The 27,466-nt window shown below is 38.8% G+C and overlaps 2 protein-coding genes across 2 annotated transcripts in view; one reads left to right on the top strand and one right to left on the bottom strand.

The window, feature by feature from the left end:
- Positions 1 to 27,466, top strand: part of LOC145449104 (MFS-type transporter SLC18B1-like) — a 95,078-nt gene that overhangs the window by 43,473 nt on the left and 24,139 nt on the right. The gene's annotated exons all lie outside the window — the stretch shown is intronic.
- On the bottom strand, positions 276 to 27,108 carry LOC145449098 (atlastin-1-like). The gene is made up of 15 exons (XM_080327571.1): positions 24,153 to 27,108; positions 23,883 to 24,080; positions 23,682 to 23,822; positions 23,466 to 23,621; positions 21,780 to 21,839; positions 21,421 to 21,646; positions 21,033 to 21,217; positions 20,531 to 20,602; positions 17,878 to 18,075; positions 17,701 to 17,772; positions 17,260 to 17,472; positions 1,067 to 1,138; positions 781 to 978; positions 651 to 722; positions 276 to 587 (listed from the first exon to the last, which is right to left on the bottom strand). Exons 2-15 carry the CDS (start codon positions 23,919 to 23,921, stop codon positions 276 to 278), a joined length of 2,016 nt encoding a protein of 671 aa, XP_080183697.1. The 5' UTR covers positions 23,922 to 24,080; positions 24,153 to 27,108.

The raw sequence follows: 27,466 nt of genomic DNA, 5'->3' as shown, positions 1-27,466 counted from the left end.
GATCAAATTCACATTCAATTCGCTTTTGTAATGCCTTGAAGATTATACGGCGATTTCAGTTGATAAACATTGCAATGATTCAGCTTAATCAATTAATTAGACGATATCTGAATCTAACCAACATACACTGTTACGACGCATATCATATAAGAATATGCACTTGTATTTGGATTTTATTCGTATGTATGTCAGTATATAAAATATCATAGCACACATCAGAATCAAATTGCAACTCTCATGTAATATCACCAAGTCTGAGGATACTCAGAACAATTCTATAAAACGAATAGTGCAGCTATGGATGACAGTACCAATGCAGCTTTCCCAATCACTTCAATAATGTTAATGGTACTTTTCATGATCTTGAAGATGCGACCAAAAAAGGTGCGATTAACTTCATTCAATTTCTTCGTGTCACTAAATCTGTTTTCAAGGATGCCCAAGGTATTTTCAATATGTTCTTTTACCAATTGCTGGGAGATCTGATGGTTAGGTAATTGATTTTTGTGATTTTCCATCAACTCCTCTACAATCTCCTCATGCAACTTTCGGAGTTCTTTCTTATCCATGTAACCATCTTCTAAAATCTGCATCATTTAGAAGACAATCGAAAATGATCACATGAGTTTAGCGTGTCGCGAATCACTCACGGAGTTTATGCTCTCTTCATATTGCAACTGTATACGATTGCTTTGAGATTCAAGTGTTTTCGAAAGCTGGATCTGGAAATGACTAATAGAATGATTTGGAATCATGGTTTACGTAATAGCAGTATAATACCTTTTTCTCTTCGTTTATTTGAGTGAGCCTTTCAATTTCGTCGTTCATTCGTCGACAAAAATTAGCGCACTCAAGTTTGGTTTCATCGGAAGGAAAATTATGTTCCAACAATACCATGAAATGCATGTCGATGGCATTCTTACGTTCGTAGTCTGTGAATTCCTTCAGTTTGTGCTCTTCAATATATTCCGATGCGATCTGTCAAGCGAAGAATTGTGACCTTCATTGACATCGATACCTCCATTTCAGTACATTAATGTAAATTCATATATTTATGAATACGAACTTGGGCTATTTTCTTACGAAACTCCAAAATCAACTCCATCTGTTTCCGTCGTAGGATTCTCCTGTTAGCGTCCTGTGTGCAGAATGTCATTTAGCTTAAAGGATAGATATATATCTAATATCATGAACACGTCAGGGGGGCCCAATGAAAGTTTTAAGCAAGTTTAGTTTGCTAACTTCGTATAAAATGACATGTTGGTATTTGTTAGTGGAAAATAAACAAAAATTATCGTGTTCGCTGTTTCTCGTATTTAATCGACAATCGACATTGACAATACACCACAACACGGAATATTCCACATGAAAATCAATCAAGCTAACGGTCTTGGCATTCTGCATTACTGAATGCAGTCTAGCAGCGTCACTGCCGCAATCATTTAGATCAGTCGTGAGTAGTATAGTAGATCGGTCGCGAACTAGCGTTGTGGCTTATGGGTGCGGCGGCGATTCGCCTCGAAACTCGTGGTGGCGATTCGCCTTTTTAGACCCCCCTCTCGGCCGCGATTCGCCATGTGTTCTTATGGGCGCGGTCGTGATTCGCCTTTTCAGGTATAGGCCGCAGTCGTGATTCGCCGTGAAAACTCGTGGTCGTGACTCGCCTTTTTTGCTATAGGCGGTGGCGGTGATTCGCCTGTCATGTATTCTTACGGGATCTGTGGTGACTCGCCATGTAATCTTATGGGTGCGGTCGTGAATCGCCCTTTCGGGTATAGGTATCTCTCGCGCGGTGTTGAATATGTATCAAGTAAATAGTCATGTGAATGAACCTTTGTTAATGTGTATATCGTAAGTAGTAGTATAGATCGCTCGCACGCGGCGATGGGGTTCTTATGGGCTCGCTCGCATGCGGCTGGGAAACTCGTGTTGGCATGCGGCTCTTATTTCTTATGGGTCCGCTCGCATGCGGCTATTGCGTCTTATGGCCCCTCTCGCACGGTAACTCTTTTCAGTATAGGGATCGCTCGCACGCGGCTGGGAAATTCGTGTTGGCATGCGGCTCTTATGTCTTATGGGTGAGTTGGCATGCGGCGCTTATTTCTTATGGGTGAGTTGGCATGCGGTTATTGCGTCTTATGGCGGAGCTGGCATGCGGCTATTGTGTCTTATGGGTGCGGCCGTGAATCGCCCTTTCGGGTATAGGCGGCGGCGGCACGGTGTTGAATATGTATTAGGTATAGTAAATAGTCACGTGATTGCCTCTTGGTTAATGTGTACACCTCAAATTATTATATATGACCAATTTGAAGTAATCCCAACGTTTACGGGGAGTGCGACAATGATATATCGTTATTCTTATGGCGGGGGTGACAAGCGGCTATTGTGGCTTGTGGTCGCACGGTAACCCTTTTCAGCATAGGGATCGGTCGCACGCGGTTTCGTTGTTGGTATGTCGTACTTTCAGCCAAAAGGTGTGAAATAATTTGGCGAATCTAGGAATCACTAGCAAGGTAATATTCGCTAATTAGTTTACCAGAGAGCCGACGTAGACGGCGATTCCAATACCAACAATAACCGCGTTCGCAAACTATCACTTCAAATAGGTGTGAAATAGATTACAAATCCTACGATCACTCACAAGATACCGCTTCAGGCATATCGATCTATCGCTCAATACATAAGTTGAATTGTAATTGAATGCGTAAATTTATAACCTCGACATCAAGATTCGAAAACAACAACTTGATGCTTTATGTTCTAAGTCTTATTGCATGATAAGCACAATAAGGGGCGAATAACAGAACCGCCACCGGCGGGACTAGAATACCAACAAATTGTCACTTATTTCTACTCTAACCGTAATCCTTCGCGAAGTTGACACTTATTCAAAAAGGTGTGAAATAATTTGAAAATCCTACGAACGCTCACAGGATAACGCTGCAGACATAACCATCGCTCGCGACTTGGTGTTACAGGCATGCCGATCACTCACGAGGTATTATTTTGGTAATTAGTTTGTCGCAGAACTGGATTTCTCTGGTAAGATTAAATATGTAACGAATAACAGAACCGTCGCAGACGGTGATTCGAATACCGACAAATTCTCACTTATTTCTGATCCAACCCTAATCCTCTGTGAAGTTGACGCTTATTCAAAAAAGGTGTGAAATAATTGTAAAAATCCTACGTCGCTGACACGATAATGCATCAGACATAGCGATCTAGTTATAGTACAGCGTCGGAATCCATTCGCGAGATGTTCTATAGGTAAATTGAGATAATCCGAAACGAAATATTTTGACTCCGGCGTAGTGTGAATTGAAATAGGATTGACAAACATGACTACCATCTTTCCAAGTACCATTTCGATATTATACGCACATTGATTTGAAAAAAGTAATGAAACATTACAACTCTATTCACGATCCAGCTTTCCGTTTGTCAAAGATACATTTTAACATCTTACCATACTCAAAAGAATTATTCATAACATTAACCGGTGTTAAAAATATAGTTTTGACTTACTTGATTATATCACTACAACTCGCAAATTTGAATTAACTCATCCTGGTTGTATTCATATGACCGATAATTTTTATTCAGCTGTAAAGGCTGTTACTACACTGTAAGACAAAGTATTTACTAATCGGTACATATACGACTTGACATAAACATATTACATTTTGAGTATATGAGATTTGAATGTCTGAACAATAACTGATAAATAATTTATCACAACTGAATCCGTATATTACAGCGTAAAAGATATTGGAATGTCAGCAACTCTTTACGATCATAGTTACAACCACATAAACTAATTTACCCTGCCAACACGTCATGATCATCCCTGAAATCTACACAAACACGGCCACTGACTTGAGTTAACCACAAAACGGCATCAAGTTTTTAACCCACTTGTAGCTGACAGATTATTCGAATACATCGATATAGAATATTATTGAACTCGTCCATATTGTTACTTCAACAAATTATCGCTTACGCCGACTGTGAACGTTAATATCGAATGGTGAGACTTGATTGCATATTTGTTGAACACAGACATGACAAAGAACATTATCGGGATTTTATAAACTAGTCATATTACTTTTCACATCTATCAATATCAGAATACAAGTCATCAAACTTTTTGTTAAATGTTACATAACACTTTTGGAATCGAAATCGTTATAGTCATACAAATTGTATTAAACCCAACACCAAAAAAGGACTTTTAAGTTCATTGAAATCAAATCATTCGTCTTCGACTTGCGCTTTATTAGATTGCACGCAACAATTAGTTACGAATGAGCTGTAACCAAAGTTAAGAAATCTTTACGTCCGGCACAGATATGGAAGATGAATATAGCTAACACAATCACGAATCGACGTTTCAGAGTATTTCACGGATGTAATAAACTTGTTAGTGTCGCCTATCTAAAAGTATGCATGCGTTCGATTTCCAGACCGACTGTTGCGATGTTTAGGATTCGCTTACAATGACCAAGAGTGAGGATTTAACATCAACGTCGTTACTGTCAGAATTCACAACAGAGAATAGAAACATTACACAGTGTGAAAATATATCTTTGATATCAAAGCATTATCGCAAGTACACGATTGATAGTCAACTCCGTTCACACTTTCTATAGAACGTGCTAAATGTAAAATATCACGAGGTTGCAAGACTTTGATCATTACAAAAGTAAATTGGAATATGTTTGCTAGATGCATTCAATTCAGCTAGAAATGGCTAGTGCACAACAATCGTAATATCAAGGAAGTACTTGCTATCACTAAACGTGTTTTGTATCGTTGTTCATTTGTAGTATTGATTGAAATTGTTTTTGAACACTCAAATAATAATTCCCGACATGAAACCAAGCCGCTGAAAGTCGTTACCATAACAAAGAAACAATTTGTACGATGTTTGGCGAATGTGCCCTATAGTTAGGTGTACTAGACTTATTTGTGTAACACATACACCGACAATGCAATCGAAATTTTTTCCGTTGTCATTCGCTAAAGTAAATGTCATCACAATACTCTGTCACTAAAAGACGTTACTTGTATGTGATTGAGCCCCTAGCAATTAACTCACTAAACCGAACTCCAAAGAAATTTTACTCACTCGACGGATATGAAACAGCGTCGCTTAATCGGTCTATATCGCTTTTCTAAATGTAAATCATATCCAGCCAATAGAAAACAATTTCCACTCGCTTGGTAATGAAAACGTGGTGTAGGTCTTTATTCAATATTTTGTTTGTGTCAAATACTTTGCAAAAAACACACTGGAGTGGTTGAGCTTTACATCATCAGGCTGTCACCTGTAAATCTAGCTTACACCCGATTTGTAACTGTATCGTTTACCTAACCGAGTTGTATGCACAGTTGATATTTTTGTCATTTAGTGATTGTTGAACATACCACTTCGAAATACTCCGTTGAACGTAATTTCCATCATCGCGATAAGCGAAGTACATTTGTTTTGAATTCATAACAATCGGCTTTTCTATGACATGATAAACTATTGACAAGTTCTGCTTAGAAGATTGGTTGCATATCGCGAAAAATAATATACCACTCATATTGATACTGTTACTCCATTGATCGGTATTTTCAAACGAACCGATTTTCAAACGAGTAAAATTTATTACTTGAGTTGTTCTGCTTACTATATTTAAATGTACACTCATCCATATTTCAGAACCACAACGAACAACGATAAAAAGTATGCAATCAAACACAACATGTTTTACTTTTGTAGGACACTAATTATTATCTCATTTCATACTAAGTGTATAAGAAAGATATTCATGACACACGAAAATATTCGCTCATGCTACGAACATGTACAATGATTGGTGGCGCTTTCAAACTGTTTCGATGTCACAAGAACTTTATTGTCTGAATGGTTGTTCCTGTATCTTAATAACCAAATAGTTCAACACAGAACTAGTACGAACGGAAACATCAGAGTTGTTTGTATGCGTGCAGTATGCGAATACCATGTGCGAGTCGAGCACAATTGCGGTATCCATCCAAGTGTAGTTAACACAAATTCATTACAACGGAGCCGCGTAAACTTTCGTGAAAGAAAAGCGTATCCACTCCCCGAGGGTTCTGTCAATGTCATAACAATAACCCAGCTACTCCAACGACAGAGTACATATGTTTTCTAGTCACGGTCTTTACATCTTTCACATAGATCAATCTACTTTGCTACCGAAAAGTGCTGAGTCATCACATGATTGTCCTCACAACGAAACAACCAGTAGATGGATCTGTATTAAAATTTTCCTAACCCTTTGCACACCAGCGACAAATTGTTTAGTGTATCGAGTTGTTGTTCAGCGTCAAGTCTCCATGTTGAAGAATACATTAAAACAGCGCAATCACAATCCAATTGAAACCACGTATATATTTTCATTACCTCACAAACTGCCACATTCAGAAAAAAAAATTTTATTTCCCCAAAACATACTTGTAACCAATCGCTTTCATTAAACACACAACGCCATAATAGTATTTACTTTCTACAACATAGACATTCCGATGTAGTCAAAAAATATTTTTATTAATCAAAATCATCGACTTCTGTTTTCGGTGTCAGTGTGTGCATGTCATATATGGGGGTCCGTATTAAAATGGAAACGACACGACTGAATGTGAGGAGATAGAAGTCTATCGCATAGATTTACATGTGGTCTTCGCTACGGATTCCAAAAACGAATCATCTCTTTTGCGTTGATCGAGACCGAGCAAGTTAGTTACTGGCTGTGATTGTGTTTGTCATATGCGAATGATAGGGTTACTATCAAATCTACATAGAACAACCTTCTGGCGCTCATAATAGCAATTTCATTCTCTCCCTTCGTAATTGTATACTCACGACAAGTATATTGTACAACTCGACAGCTACGTGTAACAAGACCAACGACACTGAACGCACGACGTTTACGTATGTAAAATTACCACTTTCACTTGGCAGTCCATCGTTTACCTGACTAAACATATCATTTTCCTTTGAAGATCTGACGCTTACCCAGAGTAAGAAACCATTTTCACTTGTAAATGTATTTTTTCCCCGGGTAACAAACCTTTTTCACTTGGAAATATATTTTTCCCTGAGCAACAAACAATTTTCACTTGGAAATATATTTTTTCCCGGGTAACAAACCTTTTTCGCTTGGAAATATATTTTTCCTGGGTTACAAACCTTTTTTCACTTGGTGGTCCGTCGTTTACCTGAGTAAAAATATCATTTTCCTTTGGAGATCTGACGTTTACCCAGTGTAACTATACATTTTCTCTTGGTCATCTAGCTTTTCCTAGAGTAACAAAACCATTTTCATTTTGAAATCTGACAAACACACCTGACAATTTGGTATTTGTTGTATTGACGATAGTTTGAAATAGATTACAACGAACAGTGACGGAAATATACACGACTACCGGCTCAGAGTATACCCCATTCAGTCGTATCACATCAATATCATCGATTAACCACATACAATATGCTCTTGTACACCGAAATGTATGTTTTGGAAAATCGGAGTATAGGCTTCGATAGTTCTGTGATGTCCGGGTTCGTGCTTTGGATTTTCCAGAGTCAAAATGTCTGAATAAAACACCTCCTCGACGATGGTTGGTATGTGGATAACGGTGTTCAGAAAACGGTTGGATTTATGTCACCCATCGCGATAACAATTCCTAGTAGAGTTTTTCCCCCACATGTTTACTATATTGTGTCTTTATTGGTCAATGTATGTCTCGACATTCAGTTTGAAATCGGAAACCTGATAAAGTACGTAACCGGATCCGGATATCAACTCTGAATCGATAAACCAACGAACAATATTCAAGTAAACATGTTGCACCCTGTGTTTCCACGAAAAAATACCATCCACACACACGTCGCGCTTGTTTGCCCACACAGGTATACGCGTAAATAGAGGGGGGCTGTAAGACATTACATGCAATGTGTTGGTATACAAATATCGGGGAGTAAGCCTTCGATCTACAGACATTATCATAGCCGATAATTTTGATGCAGATCGAATGTCATCACACCCGATAACAATACCAATAAGACACATTGCAATGACTCTGAGTCTGCGCTATTACATCGATATTTCGATACCGTTCACTGATTTAGTCGATGGTGTTATCGTGTTGTAACATTACAAGATAATCATGACCCTATCTGCAGACGGACCACCCAGACCAATTGGATACATCGGTCAATATAGGTGTGTTATCGACACCGGAGTTTTCTGCTGAGACTACAGCGTTTGACCAAGGTGAACTATCGAAGTACGGGTGCTCGAAATGATTGCGATCAGTCTTTCAGTCACGAAGCATGGATGTCGCTACTCCCACATAACGACTCCAGATAAATATCGTGAACAGTGATTCTTCAAATCTCGGACTGATACTGTGATCCAATAAGGTGTGTTTCTGTGGAATGGAGACTGCAATCGTACACCACAATATAACACTACCTCGTGATTTCACACGCAATCATAAAACACACCTTCGTATGGGTCCAGTTCGTCCGGTGACATTTCGAAACGGTCATCGCCAAAAGAGATCGAGGTTGCGCTCGTCATATCGGTAACATTTTGAAACGGCATCGTCACAAGGCTATTAACATCGATTCAGTTGGTCATATCGAAGAACATGCCAATCCGTTTTACAATGTACCGTTTTAATTCCCCACACCGTAGTGTTACGACACAGACAAGATGCGATGGTAGAAATAATAAAACACGGAAGGCACACTTTGGTGTTATTTGACATGGATTTTACACCCGACGAACCTCACATTCGAGCGATGCATTGGAATGACGCTTGTATTATTGATGTCGAAGGAACAGAAATGTATCGATTTATCGGCTTCGTACATATCCAACAAAAACCTGGGTATATGATTATGCACGGTTCGCATATTTGATTGTGATCACAATATTGGTATGTACTGTACAGTTCACTTTCCCTGTCAAAGGTAGTCGTGCAAATACCCATATTACGGTTTCTATGTTTGTGTGTCTGTATGACATGCTTCAGATTGACTCAGAGTCATTGCAATGTGTCTTATTGGTATTGTTATCGGGTGTGATGACATTCGATCTGCATCAAAATTACCGGCTATGATAATGTCTGTAGATCGAAGGCTTACTCCCCGATGTTTGTATACCAACACATTGCATGTAATGTCTTACAGCCCCCTCTATTTACGCGTATACCTGTGTGGGCAAACAAGCGCGACGTGTGTGTGGATGGTATTTTTTCGTGGAAACACAGGGTGTAACATGTTTACTTGAATATTGTTCGTTGGTTTATCGATTCAGAGTTGATATCCGGATCCGGTTACGTACTTTATCAGGTTTCCGATTTCAAACTGAATGTCGAGACATACATTGACCAATAAAGACACAATATAGTAAACATGTGGGGGAAAAACTCTACTAGGAATTGTTATCGCGATGGGTGACATAAATCCAACCGTTTTCTGAACACCGTTATCCAAATACCAACCATCGTCGAGGAGGTGTTTTATTCAGACATTTTGACTCTGGAAAATCCAAAGCACGAACCCGGACATCACAGAACTATCGAAGCCTATACTCCGATTTTCCAAAACATGCATTTCGGTGTACAAGAGCATATTGTATGTGGTTAATCGATGATATTGATGTGATACGACTGAAGGGGGTATACTCTGAGCCGGTAGTCGTGTATATTTCCGTCACTGTTCGTTGTAATCTATTTCAAACTATCGTCAATACAACAAATACCAAATTGTCAGGTGTGTTTGTCAGATTTCAAAATGAAAATGGTTTTGTTACTCTAGGAAAAGCTAGATGACCAAGAGAAAATGTATAGTTACACTGGGTAAACGTCAGATCTCCAAAGGAAAATGATATTTTTACTCAGGTAAACGACGGACCACCAAGTGAAAAAAGGTTTGTAACCCAGAAAAAATATATTTCCAAGCGAAAAAGGTTTGTTACCCGGGGAAAAATATATTTCCAAGTGAAAATTGTTTGTTGCTCAGGGAAAAAATATATTTCCAAGTGAAAAAGGTTTGTTACCCGGGGAAAAAATACATTTACAAGTGAAAATGGTTTCTTACTCTGGGTAAGCGTCAGATCTCCAAAGGAAAATGATATGTTTAGTCAGGTAAACGATGGACTGCCAAGTGAAAGTGGTAATTTTACATACGTAAACGTCGTGCGTTCAGTGTCGTTGGTCTTGTTACACGTAGCTGTCGAGTTGTACAATATACTTGTCGTGAGTATACAATTACGAAGGGAGAGAATGAAATTGCTATTATGAGCGCCAGAAGGTTGTTCTATGTAGATTTGATAGTAACCCTATCATTCGCATATGACAAACACAATCACAGCCAGTAACTAACTTGCTCGGTCTCGATCAACGCAAAAGAGATGATTCGTTTTTGGAATCCGTAGCGAAGACCACATGTAAATCTATGCGATAGACTTCTATCTCCTCACATTCAGTCGTGTCGTTTCCATTTTAATACGGACCCCCATATATGACATGCACACACTGACACCGTAAACAGAAGTCGATGATTTTGATTAATAAAAATATTTTTTGACTACATCGGAATGTCTATGTTGTAGAAAGTAAATACTATTATGGCGTTGTGTGTTTAATGAAAGCGATTGGTTACAAGTATGTTTTGGGGAAATAAAATTATTTTTTTCTGAATGTGGCAGTTTGTGAGGTAATGAAAATATATACGTGGTTTCAATTGGATTGTGATTGCGCTGTTTTAATGTATTCTTCAACATGGAGACTTGACGCTGAACAACAACTCGATACACTAAACAATTTGTCGCTGGTGTGCAAAGGGTTAGGAAAATTTTAATACAGATCCATCTACTGGTTGTTTCGTTGTGAGGACAATCATGTGATGACTCAGCACTTTTCGGTAGCAAAGTAGATTGATCTATGTGAAAGATGTAAAGACCGTGACTAGAAAACATATGTACTCTGTCGTTGGAGTAGCTGGGTTATTGTTATGACATTGACAGAACCCTCGGGGAGTGGATACGCTTTTCTTTCACGAAAGTTTACGCGGCTCCGTTGTAATGAATTTGTGTTAACTACACTTGGATGGATACCGCAATTGTGCTCGACTCACACATGGTATTCGCATACTGCACGCATACAAACAACTCTGATGTTTCCGTTCGTACTAGTTCTGTGTTGAACTATTTGGTTATTAAGATACAGGAACAACCATTCAGACAATAAAGTTCTTGTGACATCGAAACAGTTTGAAAGCGCCACCAATCATTGTACATGTTCGTAGCATGAGCGAATATTTTCGTGTGTCATGAATATCTTTCTTATACACTTAGTATGAAATGAGATAATAATTAGTGTCCTACAAAAGTAAAACATGTTGTGTTTGATTGCATACTTTTTATCGTTGTTCGTTGTGGTTCTGAAATATGGATGAGTGTACATTTAAATATAGTAAGCAGAACAACTCAAGTAATAAATTTTACTCGTTTGAAAATCGGTTCGTTTGAAAATACCGATCAATGGAGTAACAGTATCAATATGAGTGGTATATTATTTTTCGCGATATGCAACCAATCTTCTAAGCAGAACTTGTCAATAGTTTATCATGTCATAGAAAAGCCGATTGTTATGAATTCAAAACAAATGTACTTCGCTTATCGCGATGATGGAAATTACGTTCAACGGAGTATTTCGAAGTGGTATGTTCAACAATCACTAAATGACAAAAATATCAACTGTGCATACAACTCGGTTAGGTAAACGATACAGTTACAAATCGGGTGTAAGCTAGATTTACAGGTGACAGCCTGATGATGTAAAGCTCAACCACTCCAGTGTGTTTTTTGCAAAGTATTTGACACAAACAAAATATTGAATAAAGACCTACACCACGTTTTCATTACCAAGCGAGTGGAAATTGTTTTCTATTGGCTGGATATGATTTACATTTAGAAAAGCGATATAGACCGATTAAGCGACGCTGTTTCATATCCGTCGAGTGAGTAAAATTTCTTTGGAGTTCGGTTTAGTGAGTTAATTGCTAGGGGCTCAATCACATACAAGTAACGTCTTTTAGTGACAGAGTATTGTGATGACATTTACTTTAGCGAATGACAACGGAAAAAATTTCGATTGCATTGTCGGTGTATGTGTTACACAAATAAGTCTAGTACACCTAACTATAGGGCACATTCGCCAAACATCGTACAAATTGTTTCTTTGTTATGGTAACGACTTTCAGCGGCTTGGTTTCATGTCGGGAATTATTATTTGAGTGTTCAAAAACAATTTCAATCAATACTACAAATGAACAACGATACAAAACACGTTTAGTGATAGCAAGTACTTCCTTGATATTACGATTGTTGTGCACTAGCCATTTCTAGCTGAATTGAATGCATCTAGCAAACATATTCCAATTTACTTTTGTAATGATCAAAGTCTTGCAACCTCGTGATATTTTACATTTAGCACGTTCTATAGAAAGTGTGAACGGAGTTGACTATCAATCGTGTACTTGGGATAATGCTTTGATATCAAAGATATATTTTCACACTGTGTAATGTTTCGATTCTCTGTTGTGAATTCTGACAGTAACGACGTTGATGTTAAATCCTCACTCTTGGTCATTGTAAGCGAATCCTAAACATCGCAACAGTCGGTCTGGAAATCGAACGCATGCATACTTTTAGATAGGCGACACTAACAAGTTTATTACATCCGTGAAATACTCTGAAACGTCGATTCGTGATTGTGTTAGCTATATTCATCTTCCATATCTGTGCCGGACGTAAAGATTTCTTAACTTTGGTTACAGCTCATTCGTAACTAATTGTTGCGTGCAATCTAATAAAGCGCAAGTCGAAGACGAATGATTTGATTTCAATGAACTTAAAAGTCCTTTTTTGGTGTTGGGTTTAATACAATTTGTATGACTATAACGATTTCGATTCCAAAAGTGTTATGTAACATTTAACAAAAAGTTTGATGACTTGTATTCTGATATTGATAGATGTGAAAAGTAATATGACTAGTTTATAAAATCCCGATAATGTTCTTTGTCATGTCTGTGTTCAACAAATATGCAATCAAGTCTCACCATTCGATATTAACGTTCACAGTCGGCGTAAGCGATAATTTGTTGAAGTAACAATATGGACGAGTTCAATAATATTCTATATCGATGTATTCGAATAATCTGTCAGCTACAAGTGGGTTAAAAACTTGATGCCGTTTTGTGGTTAACTCAAGTCAGTGGCCGTGTTTGTGTAGATTTCAGGGATGATCATGACGTGTTGGCAGGGTAAATTAGTTTATGTGGTTGTAACTATGATCGTAAAGAGTTGCTGACATTCCAATATCTTTTACGCTGTAATATACGGATTCAGTTGTGATAAATTATTTATCAGTTATTGTTCAGACATTCAAATCTCATATACTCAAAATGTAATATGTTTATGTCAAGTCGTATATGTACCGATTAGTAAATACTTTGTCTTACAGTGTAGTAACAGCCTTTACAGCTGAATAAAAATTATCGGTCATATGAATACAACCAGGATGAGTTAATTCAAATTTGCGAGTTGTAGTGATATAATCAAGTAAGTCAAAACTATATTTTTAACACCGGTTAATGTTATGAATAATTCTTTTGAGTATGGTAAGATGTTAAAATGTATCTTTGACAAACGGAAAGCTGGATCGTGAATAGAGTTGTAATGTTTCATTACTTTTTTCAAATCAATGTGCGTATAATATCGAAATGGTACTTGGAAAGATGGTAGTCATGTTTGTCAATCCTATTTCAATTCACACTACGCCGGAGTCAAAATATTTCGTTTCGGATTATCTCAATTTACCTATAGAACATCTCGCGAATGGATTCCGACGCTGTACTATAACTAGATCGCTATGTCTGATGCATTATCGTGTCAGCGACGTAGGATTTTTACAATTATTTCACACCTTTTTTGAATAAGCGTCAACTTCACAGAGGATTAGGGTTGGATCAGAAATAAGTGAGAATTTGTCGGTATTCGAATCACCGTCTGCGACGGTTCTGTTATTCGTTACATATTTAATCTTACCAGAGAAATCCAGTTCTGCGACAAACTAATTACCAAAATAATACCTCGTGAGTGATCGGCATGCCTGTAACACCAAGTCGCGAGCGATGGTTATGTCTGCAGCGTTATCCTGTGAGCGTTCGTAGGATTTTCAAATTATTTCACACCTTTTTGAATAAGTGTCAACTTCGCGAAGGATTACGGTTAGAGTAGAAATAAGTGACAATTTGTTGGTATTCTAGTCCCGCCGGTGGCGGTTCTGTTATTCGCCCCTTATTGTGCTTATCATGCAATAAGACTTAGAACATAAAGCATCAAGTTGTTGTTTTCGAATCTTGATGTCGAGGTTATAAATTTACGCATTCAATTACAATTCAACTTATGTATTGAGCGATAGATCGATATGCCTGAAGCGGTATCTTGTGAGTGATCGTAGGATTTGTAATCTATTTCACACCTATTTGAAGTGATAGTTTGCGAACGCGGTTATTGTTGGTATTGGAATCGCCGTCTACGTCGGCTCTCTGGTAAACTAATTAGCGAATATTACCTTGCTAGTGATTCCTAGATTCGCCAAATTATTTCACACCTTTTGGCTGAAAGTACGACATACCAACAACGAAACCGCGTGCGACCGATCCCTATGCTGAAAAGGGTTACCGTGCGACCACAAGCCACAATAGCCGCTTGTCACCCCCGCCATAAGACATAAGAGCCGCTTGCGACCCCCGCCATAAGAATAACGATATATCATTGTCGCACTCCCCGTAAACGTTGGGATTACTTCAAATTGGTCATATATAATAATTTGAGGTGTACACATTAACCAAGAGGCAATCACGTGACTATTTACTATACCTAATACATATTCAACACCGTGCCGCCGCCGCCTATACCCGAAAGGGCGATTCACGGCCGCACCCATAAGACACAATAGCCGCATGCCAGCTCCGCCATAAGACGCAATAACCGCATGCCAACTCACCCATAAGAAATAAGCGCCGCATGCCAACTCACCCATAAGACATAAGAGCCGCATGCCAACACGAATTTCCCAGCCGCGTGCGAGCGATCCCTATACTGAAAAGAGTTACCGTGCGAGAGGGGCCATAAGACGCAATAGCCGCATGCGAGCGGACCCATAAGAAATAAGAGCCGCATGCCAACACGAGTTTCCCAGCCGCATGCGAGCGAGCCCATAAGAACCCCATCGCCGCGTGCGAGCGATCTATACTACTACTTACGATATACACATTAACAAAGGTTCATTCACATGACTATTTACTTGATACATATTCAACACCGCGCGAGAGATACCTATACCCGAAAGGGCGATTCACGACCGCACCCATAAGATTACATGGCGAGTCACCACAGATCCCGTAAGAATACATGACAGGCGAATCACCGCCACCGCCTATAGCAAAAAAGGCGAGTCACGACCACGAGTTTTCACGGCGAATCACGACTGCGGCCTATACCTGAAAAGGCGAATCACGACCGCGCCCATAAGAACACATGGCGAATCGCGGCCGAGAGGGGGGTCTAAAAAGGCGAATCGCCACCACGAGTTTCCAGGCGAATCGTCGCCGCACCCATAAGCCACAACGCTAGTTCGCGACCGATCTACTATACTACTGTCGTGTCAGACGTACTACCCGCCAGACAATTTCATCCGGCCCGCGAAGTAACTCTGAGTAGATATATAGTGTATGTATTTTCAAGCATTCACATTCCTTTCAAATGTTGTGAGTTTTTTCAAGAAGTTCTTCCGTCAAATAATTCCACAAGACAGCAAATGTGACTATATCCTTATATATATGACCCGACTACCCGACACCTGAGTCACTCTTGTCCCCATTAAGAACTAGTTACTTACATTGATACCCAACTCTGAGAAAACATAGGACATCTAGTTCCGAATTTAATAGAAAAATGGACCAATAAGTAGCCATTCACAGATGCGAACACACCAATCCGAAACCATTTTATCCAGGTTACATGAAGAGAGAGCCGAGCTCAAGAAAGATGGCTGCAGAGACCAGAAAAAGTACGCAAGAAAACGGAAAGATCTAAAAAAGACACGAACTTATGAAATTACTGTGCGGGCGCAAATAAAACAAGTGTTCATAAGCGCTAATTGTGTTGGTAAATCAAACAACATGGAGAATATAATAGTTACATTCAAATACAATTCAATTATATGTATTCGCCCTGTTGTATCACACACACAATGTCCCCTGACGATTCGTGATTAATGAAGAAAATTTCAATCCCGTGTTTGCAGTTAAATCTTTTGTAGTATCAAAATGCATACCAAAAGCGAAAGCCCGAATACGACTACAAAAATGGAGCATAGACGTATGCCAGCTTATAACGTTTTGTAGTGGGGAGTAAGTAGCGTAACTGTATTCAACAAGTCAATCATCGCCTTTTGCCAATTGCATTGTTCAATGTTCGATTGTTCGTGTGTGTAGAATATAAACCCATATGATCAGTAATATAATGAAATATAACATTGTTGGTATAATTTCGATTATAAACTATTCAAATGAAACACAAGGGCATAGATTGTGACGTAACATTTCGAAATCATTGGAATGGTCCTGTCCACGACCGATATGAAGGTTTGAATCCGGCCCGCGATGCAAGTTTAGTTTGACACCCCTGATTTAGATCCTTGGTTCTTAAAGAAAGGGTCTTGAAAAAACATCGGTTGCCAACGGTATAAATTGGGGTCGGGACCGCATGAGAGCTATCTCATGATAAATATGAAATATATTTACTAAAATTGTTGCGACACAAAAGTCTTTGCGCATTGCACGATCTCCTGTGGATGTTTTGGATTGTAAGAGATATTATTTCATTACATGACAACGATGCATATAAGCATATATGACACGATACATGATACTGTTACTTGTTGATCTAGCCACAACACTATACAACAGGCAGCCCCATTAGCTATCATCAATAGGTTTGGAGTCGATGATCGCCAACTTCACAAAACCTTTGCTGGACCTTATTCGAGGTCATGACTCATAATCCACATACTTCGAATGACTATGTTTGGTAATTGAACTCATAATAGAACGGCTGTTTATAACATCTTAATAATACCCCTTGCCTTCTCTTCGTCGACTTTTCTTTCCTCTGCGTTGTCTCGTTTTAGCTTTTGAAATGATCTCTCCACACGTTTTTCCAATTGACTCACGCTCTCTGGAAATTTGGCTGCCAGTTTTTCCCGCTTGTATTTATCTAACACCATTGAAAAGGTTTTTGTATGAAGAGATTCCAAATCTTTTTCTTCAGAATATTCCTTCGCTGAGGTTTTGTGATGCTGTGGAATGATAAAGAGTGTTCCTGATTTATTCACATCTATCGATCAATGTCAACATATCTAGTAGGGGTGTGTGCAAGAGCAGTGTGACAGGTCAATCTTTTTTATATGTTAGACGTGGATATTTGTTACCAGTGTAAAATCAATATAGAAGTTGTGCAAAAAAAACTATGAACATTGTCAACAAGACACATTCCATAATCCATATCTATGTAAAACCTTATTTACCTCTTTGAACGAGATTTCATACTCTTCCGCCATTCTTTCTATAAGTCGCATTGATTTTGATTCGGATGCAATCTGCGAAACATTACATATTTCAAGATCGTAACCCACCCAGGCAAGGTATCAACAGATTATTCCTAATCTTTATCACCTATGGAGATGTGTAGCCTGCATGCTTACTTTGAGGGCCACGTTCAACCTCGTGATCTCCTGATATTCTCTTTGCAGTGAAATCAGCAAGTAGTTTAAATATTTTGAACGGATTTCTTCTCCGCCAAAACGAGTTAATTCAGTGTAGTAATCCAATGAAACTGCATGTAGTTGGTCGTGAATATCTTGCAGAGTAGCATCGTCATAAAAGTTGCCCGCTATAAACATCTGTACAAATAGCTTGACATTTGAAAAATCGCGAGACATTCATAAGCAAGTGGATTTGGGAATACCCTTCATTTTATTGCAATAGAGCAAACAGAGAGTCGAATTGCTTGCTTGCTAATCCCAATTACCTGTAGCTACCCGTTAGTTAGGTGTAACACGAGAAATAATCCGTTTTGTACATGAGCCATCACACTCACTGGCGCCCATTGCGACGTTTTTGCGCTCGTGGTTTCAGTCAGGGTCATTTTCCTTCCAGTCGTGTGCTTGTTCATGTGATTCATTGAATGATTTGTTTATATTTGTGTTAGGAATTAGGGAGAATAGGTTGTAATTTGACATTGATCTGTTGGAGTACTCGATGGTACTGTTATTGCATATGCATATAGATATTAGATTAGCCAAGGGAGTTGACTGTTGTGAACCTGTTGCGACTGTTACCTTATATTGGCGTGAACTTAGTTAGCCATTAAATTACTTTCCTATCTGTAAACAGTGGTTTATATATGACAGGGCCTCAAGGGTAGATCATGATACGTAGGAAGTGATTACAAGCAAGGTAGGGTTGCGACCGAGTTGGCAAGCTTCTTGACTAGCCAAACTTTATATAGCCAAATATCCAATCCAAATATAACGTACGGTCGTTAACTAGGAAACGACTGAACGTGCGTTAAAATAGGCTATCCATAGAATCCCATTCTAGATGTCAAGTCGATAGTTTCCATTCGCTATATGTGAAATATTGGAGCATTTTATACGTGTTCGGTATCCTACATTGGCAGCAAAGAGGCGAATGACTGCAACAATACATTAGGACAGCGGTTCTCAACCGGGGGTCCGCGGACCCCTAGGGGTCCGCGAAGCAATTTCAGGGGGTCCGCGAGACCTCTAGATTTTTTAAATGGTTGATAACGTAATTTTTATTTTATTTTTTAATTTGAGAAAGCATGAGGCAGTTTCACATCACAACTGCTAAAACCTCATGACTCAGATCATCATAGTAATCGTCTGACACGAACTATCATAGTGTGGAAATTCATTCTCACTGCCAATTTTCCAATAACCTGCTGATACAAACATATTGCTGTTTAGAGACGTTTTGTTGGGGTTTGTGAAGAAATAAAAATATGACGATAGTTACGTCAATCAGGGTGACTTCGTAATGTCTGCGAAACCTTCTCAATTTAAAGTTGTCAGTCTCATCAAATTAGTGAACAGTCGTTTGAAATAAAAATTTCCGAAGTATTTCCCTAATTTGTCGCAATGCTGGGATTGAAACCTCGCCACGGAATCCTTTTTATCCTGTGATATACATAACCACGATTTGAACAGCTTCTTGGAGGTGCATAACTTCAATATACAATTGAATAGTATATTCATATTGAAATGAACCCGAATATTTTCGGCTGACACTCGTCATAAATCGGACAATGATATACCTGCTCTTAAAGCTTGGCTATCAGATTTGGCGCATTTTTATTGCGGATGACCTATCGACCAGGCTGTTTTTTTGATGAACAAGGAGTGTTTCGTTGCTAACAAAGCATTACGCTTCAACCCCAGAATTCATATCACCAGTTATATGGGTATGCGACCTTGTTTTATTAAAGTTCAAGTGTTCATGGTCGAAAATGTTTGTTTGTAAATATATATGTAAACCCGAACAGAACAAGTCGTTTCATGACAGTCTTTCTCACGTTGGAAAACTTGTATCCATTCCTTGGCGCATAAAATTTGTCTATACTTTTACGTTAGGAGTTCACTTTGACGGTAGAAAATCTCTGCGGGCCGAATCCGGCCCGCGGTCCGTATGTTGCCATCCATGCGCTAGATGCTGGACGTGATATGTTCATAAACGATAAGTTTCTTTTTGGTGCCATAAATTTTGCGATCAAACCAAAAGTATCGTCGGAAGCGTTTTGCGTTAGTATTGCATTAGCCTTCATCTATCTCTGCGGAAATGGTTTTCGGCATTCCTCGTTCATATCAAAACGAAGACGCAGATTTTCAAGACACGACCACGTACTTCAAGAAATACAGCAGGAAAATAGATTTGAAATAATAAAAGTCTACCAATTTCTACATAAATAGTATGATGTTATTTTCAAGAAAAATCATTATTTTGCTGTTTGTCACAGGCATTCAGTTCATATTTGCACAAGATAGATGAAGGTTGCACCATAATAGAGCTAAAATTGAACTAAAACTTGAGGGGGTCCGCGAGGGTTCGTGACGGTCAAAAGGGGTCCGCAAAGCCAAAAAGGTTGAGAACCACTGCATTAGGACCACAATGTGTCTTTATGTCCGGAATCGCACCAACATCTTCTCAATTCTGGTGTTCTATATTCGATTGGCACACAACACGTTGCCCACCTTTGACTGATATGCTTATGGGACTACCCTTAATATTATGTTTGTTTCTTTAAATTTCATTTTATGGAATTTCAGCATACGGTACCTCATTAAACCTTTTCCTGTATTTCCTGACACTCCTCTGATGGGCGACGAGATTTTGGGCACTCGCAACAGTCTGAAAATGATATTCCATGCTAATCATGTGATTTAAATGTCGCACACTTATACAATATAGTTTATTAAATATATCCTAGTAATCAATTTTAATCACTAAAGTGAAAAAAATGGTAAAAGTTATAAAAAGGTTTCTAATAATCAATATATATTTATATATTACAAATGAACGGTAGGAGCCGAAACTTGAAATTTTCATCTCCGTCGACTTGACTTATATTTTTAACTTCGCCAGTCCTACACAGATGAGGTCTGTCCTGCGTATTTGTATTTAACGTTTGTCCAATATGGTAAAATATATTGTCATTTTGTGGTATTGGCATCATTTCATGTCCGCGCTAAGTCGAAAGAATATGTCATGAATATTATGTAATCAACCCATCTATCAATATATCAACCTCAATATATATATCAACTATCAATATATCTACCTCTACCATCCTATCCGGAGATGGAAGGTTTCCGCCGTCCAAGGTTTTCATGCTGTCTTCGAGATATTGCATAATTCCTTTTGTGTCAAGTGGATTGCCGTTGATACATTTTACAACCAGATTTTCCGGCTTCAATATTTGATGGACAAATAGCTTCGTGTGCGCAAGGAACTTTTTGTCGATGTCTATAAATTGCAATCGAGTAAATCTCTGTCGTCGTCGTACCTACTAAAATTGCATATTGAAACAGTATATCAATTTCACTATTATCAGAATCTATTTAAATTTAATCTCTGAATTGTAGCAATAAGTTTATTGTAGCAATAAGTTTTACAAATCATTTTACATAACTGCGGTTCAAAAAAGCGGCACTCGGCCTACGACTCACGACGTAGCGTTAATCGAAGTGAATGATCAGTCTCCGCTACTTTTTCTCCGGGGTATGGCAGCAGGCAACAATTGGTAGTCTCGAAGCTCTTCCGTAAATAACTTCTTACAGAATCCAATTTTCCACTTCGCTTCCTCAGTATCTCATCCAGATACTTCGCTCCATGTCGCATTCCATAATCAATTTCAACACTGTGAGGCCAATCTCGAATGAGGAATGTCAGTGTCTGCGTGTAACAAACAACTACGTATAGGATTTGACTTATAGGCTATATATGGCATATCAGAATATCTGATAGCGTATGTGTCTCGCCGGCATAGATAGATATGATTTGAATTTTCGTGAATAATACTACATACCTGAAAGGGTGTATGCCTGCAATGAGGTTCTCTCGCAGCTCGTGCATATTCACTGAAGACCTATGGATTGATTTATTGTGGTCAAATCAGTACAACGACGATGTGCTGTGACAATTTTAATACTGATATACGTTTTCCATTGATATCTACATTTCCTAAGCAGTATAGGGATGGTGTAAACCTCTAAAAAGTTCAGGTTCGTGTGAACGCGAACCTTTTTGAAACGTTCTGTGTGAACGCAAACGTGAGCCTCATGACGTCACGTGACGTCATTTTGCTAATCCTAACCCTACATTTCGGTGAAGTGATGGCCTGTATTAATGGACAGTTGTACAATGTACACCACACCCAGCGACGACTCGGGCCACACAATGCCACAATGCTGAAGTACATATTGACGTTTTAAACATCGCCAAATGTATCAACTGGGACAATCAAATGATATAATAATCCCATAAAATCAATATCTGCCGTCGCTTTGCCAACAATTTCGATGGGACTTGTAAGGAAATGTAAGTAAGCTTACGCTTTGATGGTCTAGGCCAGACCGGACAATGTATTCAGCGTCTAAGAATTGCTACGTTGATATTGAACAGAGTATAAAACGGGTTCCTGTACTGCTACCGATATCACCCCTTTAACATGTTATATAGCACTGACAGTAGCCAACTCCCCAATCACACGGATTTGGTTTCTATGATACGATAAACATGAAATGAAGAGTGTTCCCGTACGCCTGCTGTATTTTTTTTACATCAGACATCGATGTCACTTCCATTGATTGGTTGAATAAGCATCATTCGCTGACTAACTATGTAGTGTATTTCGCTCATGATCTTGTGTGATAGCGAGTCAAGCTCACAGCAGAGTCAGTGCATGCGCATTCAGAATTGATTTTTTATCCTGCCAGCGCCATGCATCGAGTGGCTCGCAGTTGAAATGCAATAAATTTCTACCACTGATGTTATAATGAAGCGAAAATCGTAATATATGAAACGAGAAAGTCAGATGAACGAGTCAGCTTCGAAGCCAGGGATATCTAAAACTAGTTTTAGAAATCCTTGTTCGAAGCTGACTCAAACGGCCATATGAATGGGCTTATTGATTGCTTGAATAAGCATCATTCGCCGACTACCTACATGTAGTGCATTTCGCTCTTGGTGTTGTGTGATTGCGGGTTAAGCTAACAGCAGGGAGTAAGTTAATATTCACAAACAGAAAGCTGGATATTTCGAGCAAACTGTTGTAAAAAAGCAAGTACAATTTTTGAGATTGAGTAAGTGGATGTTCGTTTAGTGTTGGTTTTTTTTTATGTTGCCAGCGCCTCGCAAAGAGTGTCCCGCAGTTGAAATGCAATAAATTTCAACCAAAGATGTTATAATGAAGCGAAAATTGTAATATATGAAAAAGCTTCACAGTGCAGAACCTACCAAGGTTCGTTTGTGAACGTGAACCTCTAAATTTCTGAGGTTCACACACAGAACGCGGACGTGAACCTTACGTTCACACCATCCCTACTAAGCAGTAAGAGGTATTCGGAAGATTATTCCGATATAATTCATCTAGTATTTATGTTGTGATACTTAATGTGCGTCAATGTATTATAAATGAAATCTAGCTAATTAGATCCTAATGGATTATTGACTTCGCAATTTGAAATTTGAAAACGCAAAATATAATTTGTACCTCTAAATATTGTAGGTCACTGTCCTGTATTTGTTGAGAAAGATTGTAAATCTGTACTGAGCTTAGTAATGTGCTCAGTGCAAAAACAACACAATTCTTTGCACTGTCCATCTGACCATCAAACAGGCCTTGAGTATCCATGAGCAGAATCACAATCTAAAACATCGATGCGATATGATTCTCAATATAAAAGCCTATAGTATTTATCCTGCGCACCTCTTCACCATCTTTCTTCGTTGTGAAGATCTCCCTGTGAATGACAATACCAGTGGTGACTGGATCTCTTCCTCCTTTCGAAGTGAAACCGCTATCATTGATAATGGTGTCGGGCGTTCCCATCCACTGTTCGTTGCACGACTGCCAAGCAATCAGTTCCGAATTATTACCGTAAATTTTTTGTTACGGGAGCCCACATACTCCTTGATTTCGCAGGTAGCGTAGAAAAAAGTTCAACATGAAGGACTTTCCTTTACGGAAACTCCCCGAGATAGAAACGATGCATATTTTCTTTCCATGTAATCTTGGATCCGTAAATAATAATAATAACAGCGTCCCGATCCAGCATTAGCTTTCCTCTCTTCGCGATAAGAATAGGTATGGCATTTTTCAGCGAACCTGCAGGAACAATCACACTAGTATGATGACTGAACAGCGGTCCAGATCTTCCAAGACACAAAGTTGAATTACCCATTTCTCTTTACTAAAGAAGCTTTGTATTTTCGATAATCGGTGGTTGGTATATGGTCCCAGCATAGAAGCTATTTTACAATCGTTGGCGATATGAAAGATATCAATAAAGATGCCGCAATCCTCCACCGATGTGTTTATACTAAGGACATTAACTGGCAGTCGCTGAAGGAAACTATAAAGATAGCGAAATTAATGTCACACATACGGTACATTTTAATAATTCCGACTAGATAGCAATGTTGATGACAATCCACACCGTACCTAAAATAGCGTCTGCTTTGTAACAACAACAGTTACCATTCCCGTTATGTCTCTATTCCTGGTAGATACATTTTTTCGGTACTAGCTCATAAATTGTAGTTAACTCCAGCGTCACAATAAGCCAAATCAATGAGCACTTCCCGATGACGAATTGTCATAAACTATAAACCGGAGGTGTCAAACATACGGCCCGCCAGACCCTTTCGTCCGGCCCGCGAGGTCATTCCGACTAAATTGAAAAATTATTGTATTATACAGCACATTTCAAGTAGAAGTAAACGTCGAATATGTTCATCGGTCACATTATAACTATCAGTCTTCAGTATTGAGTTCTCACTCAAGTAACCATCAGGAACAAGACGGTGCATTGACACTACATTGTTGGAAGGAAAAAGTGCACACTCTGTTCAAAGTTTTCTGGAAAAATTGGGCCAAATAATAGTTATTCACAGAAGTGGAAACGACAATACGAAACCACTACATGTAAAATACATGGAGACATAGCTACATGAAGAATAGAATTCAAATATCTCTGTTCGCATTTCTGCTTATATTACTCCGACCCAAAAGGCCCCAGCCCCAGTCTCCAGAGAAACCGAATGGGGAATTGGTGATATAGAATGTTGAGCGAAATTCCAGTGCCCTCGTTAACAATCTCTTACATTCCCTACCACGTATATACGCAGGGCCAACGACGTATCACAATTAAAGCAAGAATAACGTTGATGTATTTCAACTTAAATCGTCGTAGAAACTATGTTTTAGTGGTTTATAACTGTATTCAATTGACCAATCATCGCATTTCGCCAATTCCATTGTTTCCGAATAACGGTGTTGCTAAAATGATGCCCATATGATCCGCGATATTATTTATAATACTATTTTTCATGGCAGTTGATATTAAAGTATTCCAGTGAAAAACAAAAGTATGGATTTGGAACTAACATTTTGGAACACTTGACTGGTCCGGCCCGCGAGCGATCAAAGTTCTGGAAACCAGCTCGCGACCCGAGTCGAGTTTGACACCCCTGCCATAAACCCATTCTTTCGATTTACGTCACTTGACGTAAGTGTTGTATGTCGTCGTAAACTGACAGCCATGCTTTCAAAGTTAAGGCAGACAAGATTTCATAGATGTGAATACCTTCATCGTCATATAGTAATGGAAATTTGGACGGCATCTCTATGTTAAATGCGGTTCGACTTCGTGTTCGGTATGAGAACCCATTATTTCATAGGTTTGTGATCAAAAAAATATACCTTAGTAGTGTGAATATATTTATAGAATACCAGTTTCACAGGAATCCTAAATTATTAAAAATGATATTGTTGTTTGAGCATCAACTCCCTATCATCCGTTGCATCGTGGTCACGGTGGTAGCAAGAAAGGAAATTAACGTAAATCCATAAAAACATTGCATAGTAACAAATTATAGCGCATATCACCTTATTCTGGAGTTATATGAAATTACTCGCTACCGTCACTGCTATAGTGCAATGCGTGGCCAAAATGGGCTACAGCTAAATCCTGACGCCTAAATTCGCGCGCAGTGATGAACTAGCTATGCTACATACGATTACAAGATTTGTCATTGCCCATCATTTAAGCGGACGGCGATGCAATATTACCTAGATTCTCGATCGAAAGTTTCGACCAATATTCGTTGACCATATTGGGCAATGGATATATGTCCAGGTACTTTTGACAACACACTTCGCAAAGTAGCGTGTAGGCATAAACTTGTTATGTCTCGATATGTCTTGGAGGAGCTCAAGTGTACCTTGGAGGATTTTGAATATATCACATTAACTATACTTTATAGTTTAAATATATCGACACTGACATGTTTTTGCGTTTCAGTAAATATAGTAATATGTTGTAAATTTGCACAAAGACGTACCGTTATGAATTGACAGGTGACGTCACGTCTTCGGCTAGTTATTTCAAGATCTTACTCACACGGATCACGCAAGTACCAAAACTACCTATCACGGGCTCACACCAACCCTACTAACAAGTAACAATACAAATTCGACTAAATCTAGAAAGTGGTATCACTGGTAAGGATTTCCCACGCATTTGTTAGACAACGCATCGGTTTTACAGAAGCTTACATCTTGTGTTAACCTGTCCTTTTTTTTCTATCAACGCATAACATATATGTAGTCACGATACCTTCACCGTATACTTAACGATATTGGTGATGCAGTCGGCCAACCGGTTTGATAACACAGTTCTGGAAGAGGAACCTCAAATTGGACAATTTCCTTTCCAAAATATGCCATATTAGAACTACAAACTTTCACTTTATCTCACATAAATTTGCATGCTACAACAAGGAGGTTGCGTTACCATTATTTACCATTCACGCAAAATAGGAAATTGCGCCCTCAGTACCTGAAAGACATGACTGTTTTATACGGCACATTCCTAACCATATATTTCAACAATCTGGGTCCTGCTTTCGGTGACGCCTGAAGGCACGTTAGTCAGTTAGTCATTCAGTTAAAGATCGACCATCCCAATGTTTAAACGTGTATGAACGGATATACAACTCAATAAAATGGAGTCCAAACAGTTGTGAATCGATTGCGATGCTAGAACAAGTAAACAAGCGAATTTACGGTTGCGCGTCAAGAACACATGCGTGAACAGGTGGAATCAATGCTCTCAGAATCCGTCTCATAGTTCCATGGTCCCATCCCATCTTCATATGTCGGGACTGATTTCTTTCAATACTAGTAGCCTGTTCATTGTAGGCTGCTTGTTAGCTATTGACTACAATTCTGGGGACTTTTATATTTTCATCGGTTCTAAAAGAGTGAACGGGTCCGAAAAGATTCTGAAATTCAAAATGATTTTCAGTATGTGCGTGTATCTTGTTCAGATGAAAATATAATCTGACGAATATTGATTATTATTATTGCATAGCACCTGTGATACCGTGGCTCAGGAAATGGAAAGTCTATGGTTTTCTCGAGACTACATTCCGAGACGAAAGTGGGAAGATTGAACATATAACGTTATTACTTGGATATCCGCAGAGAAA

The sequence above is a fragment of the Botryllus schlosseri genome, chromosome 10 (genome assembly GCF_051294905.1).
Source record: "Botryllus schlosseri isolate E-star chromosome 10, Bs_hap1, whole genome shotgun sequence".
Classification (NCBI taxonomy): domain Eukaryota; kingdom Metazoa; phylum Chordata; class Ascidiacea; order Stolidobranchia; family Styelidae; genus Botryllus; species Botryllus schlosseri.
This window is presented reverse-complemented; position numbering and strand designations above follow the sequence as displayed.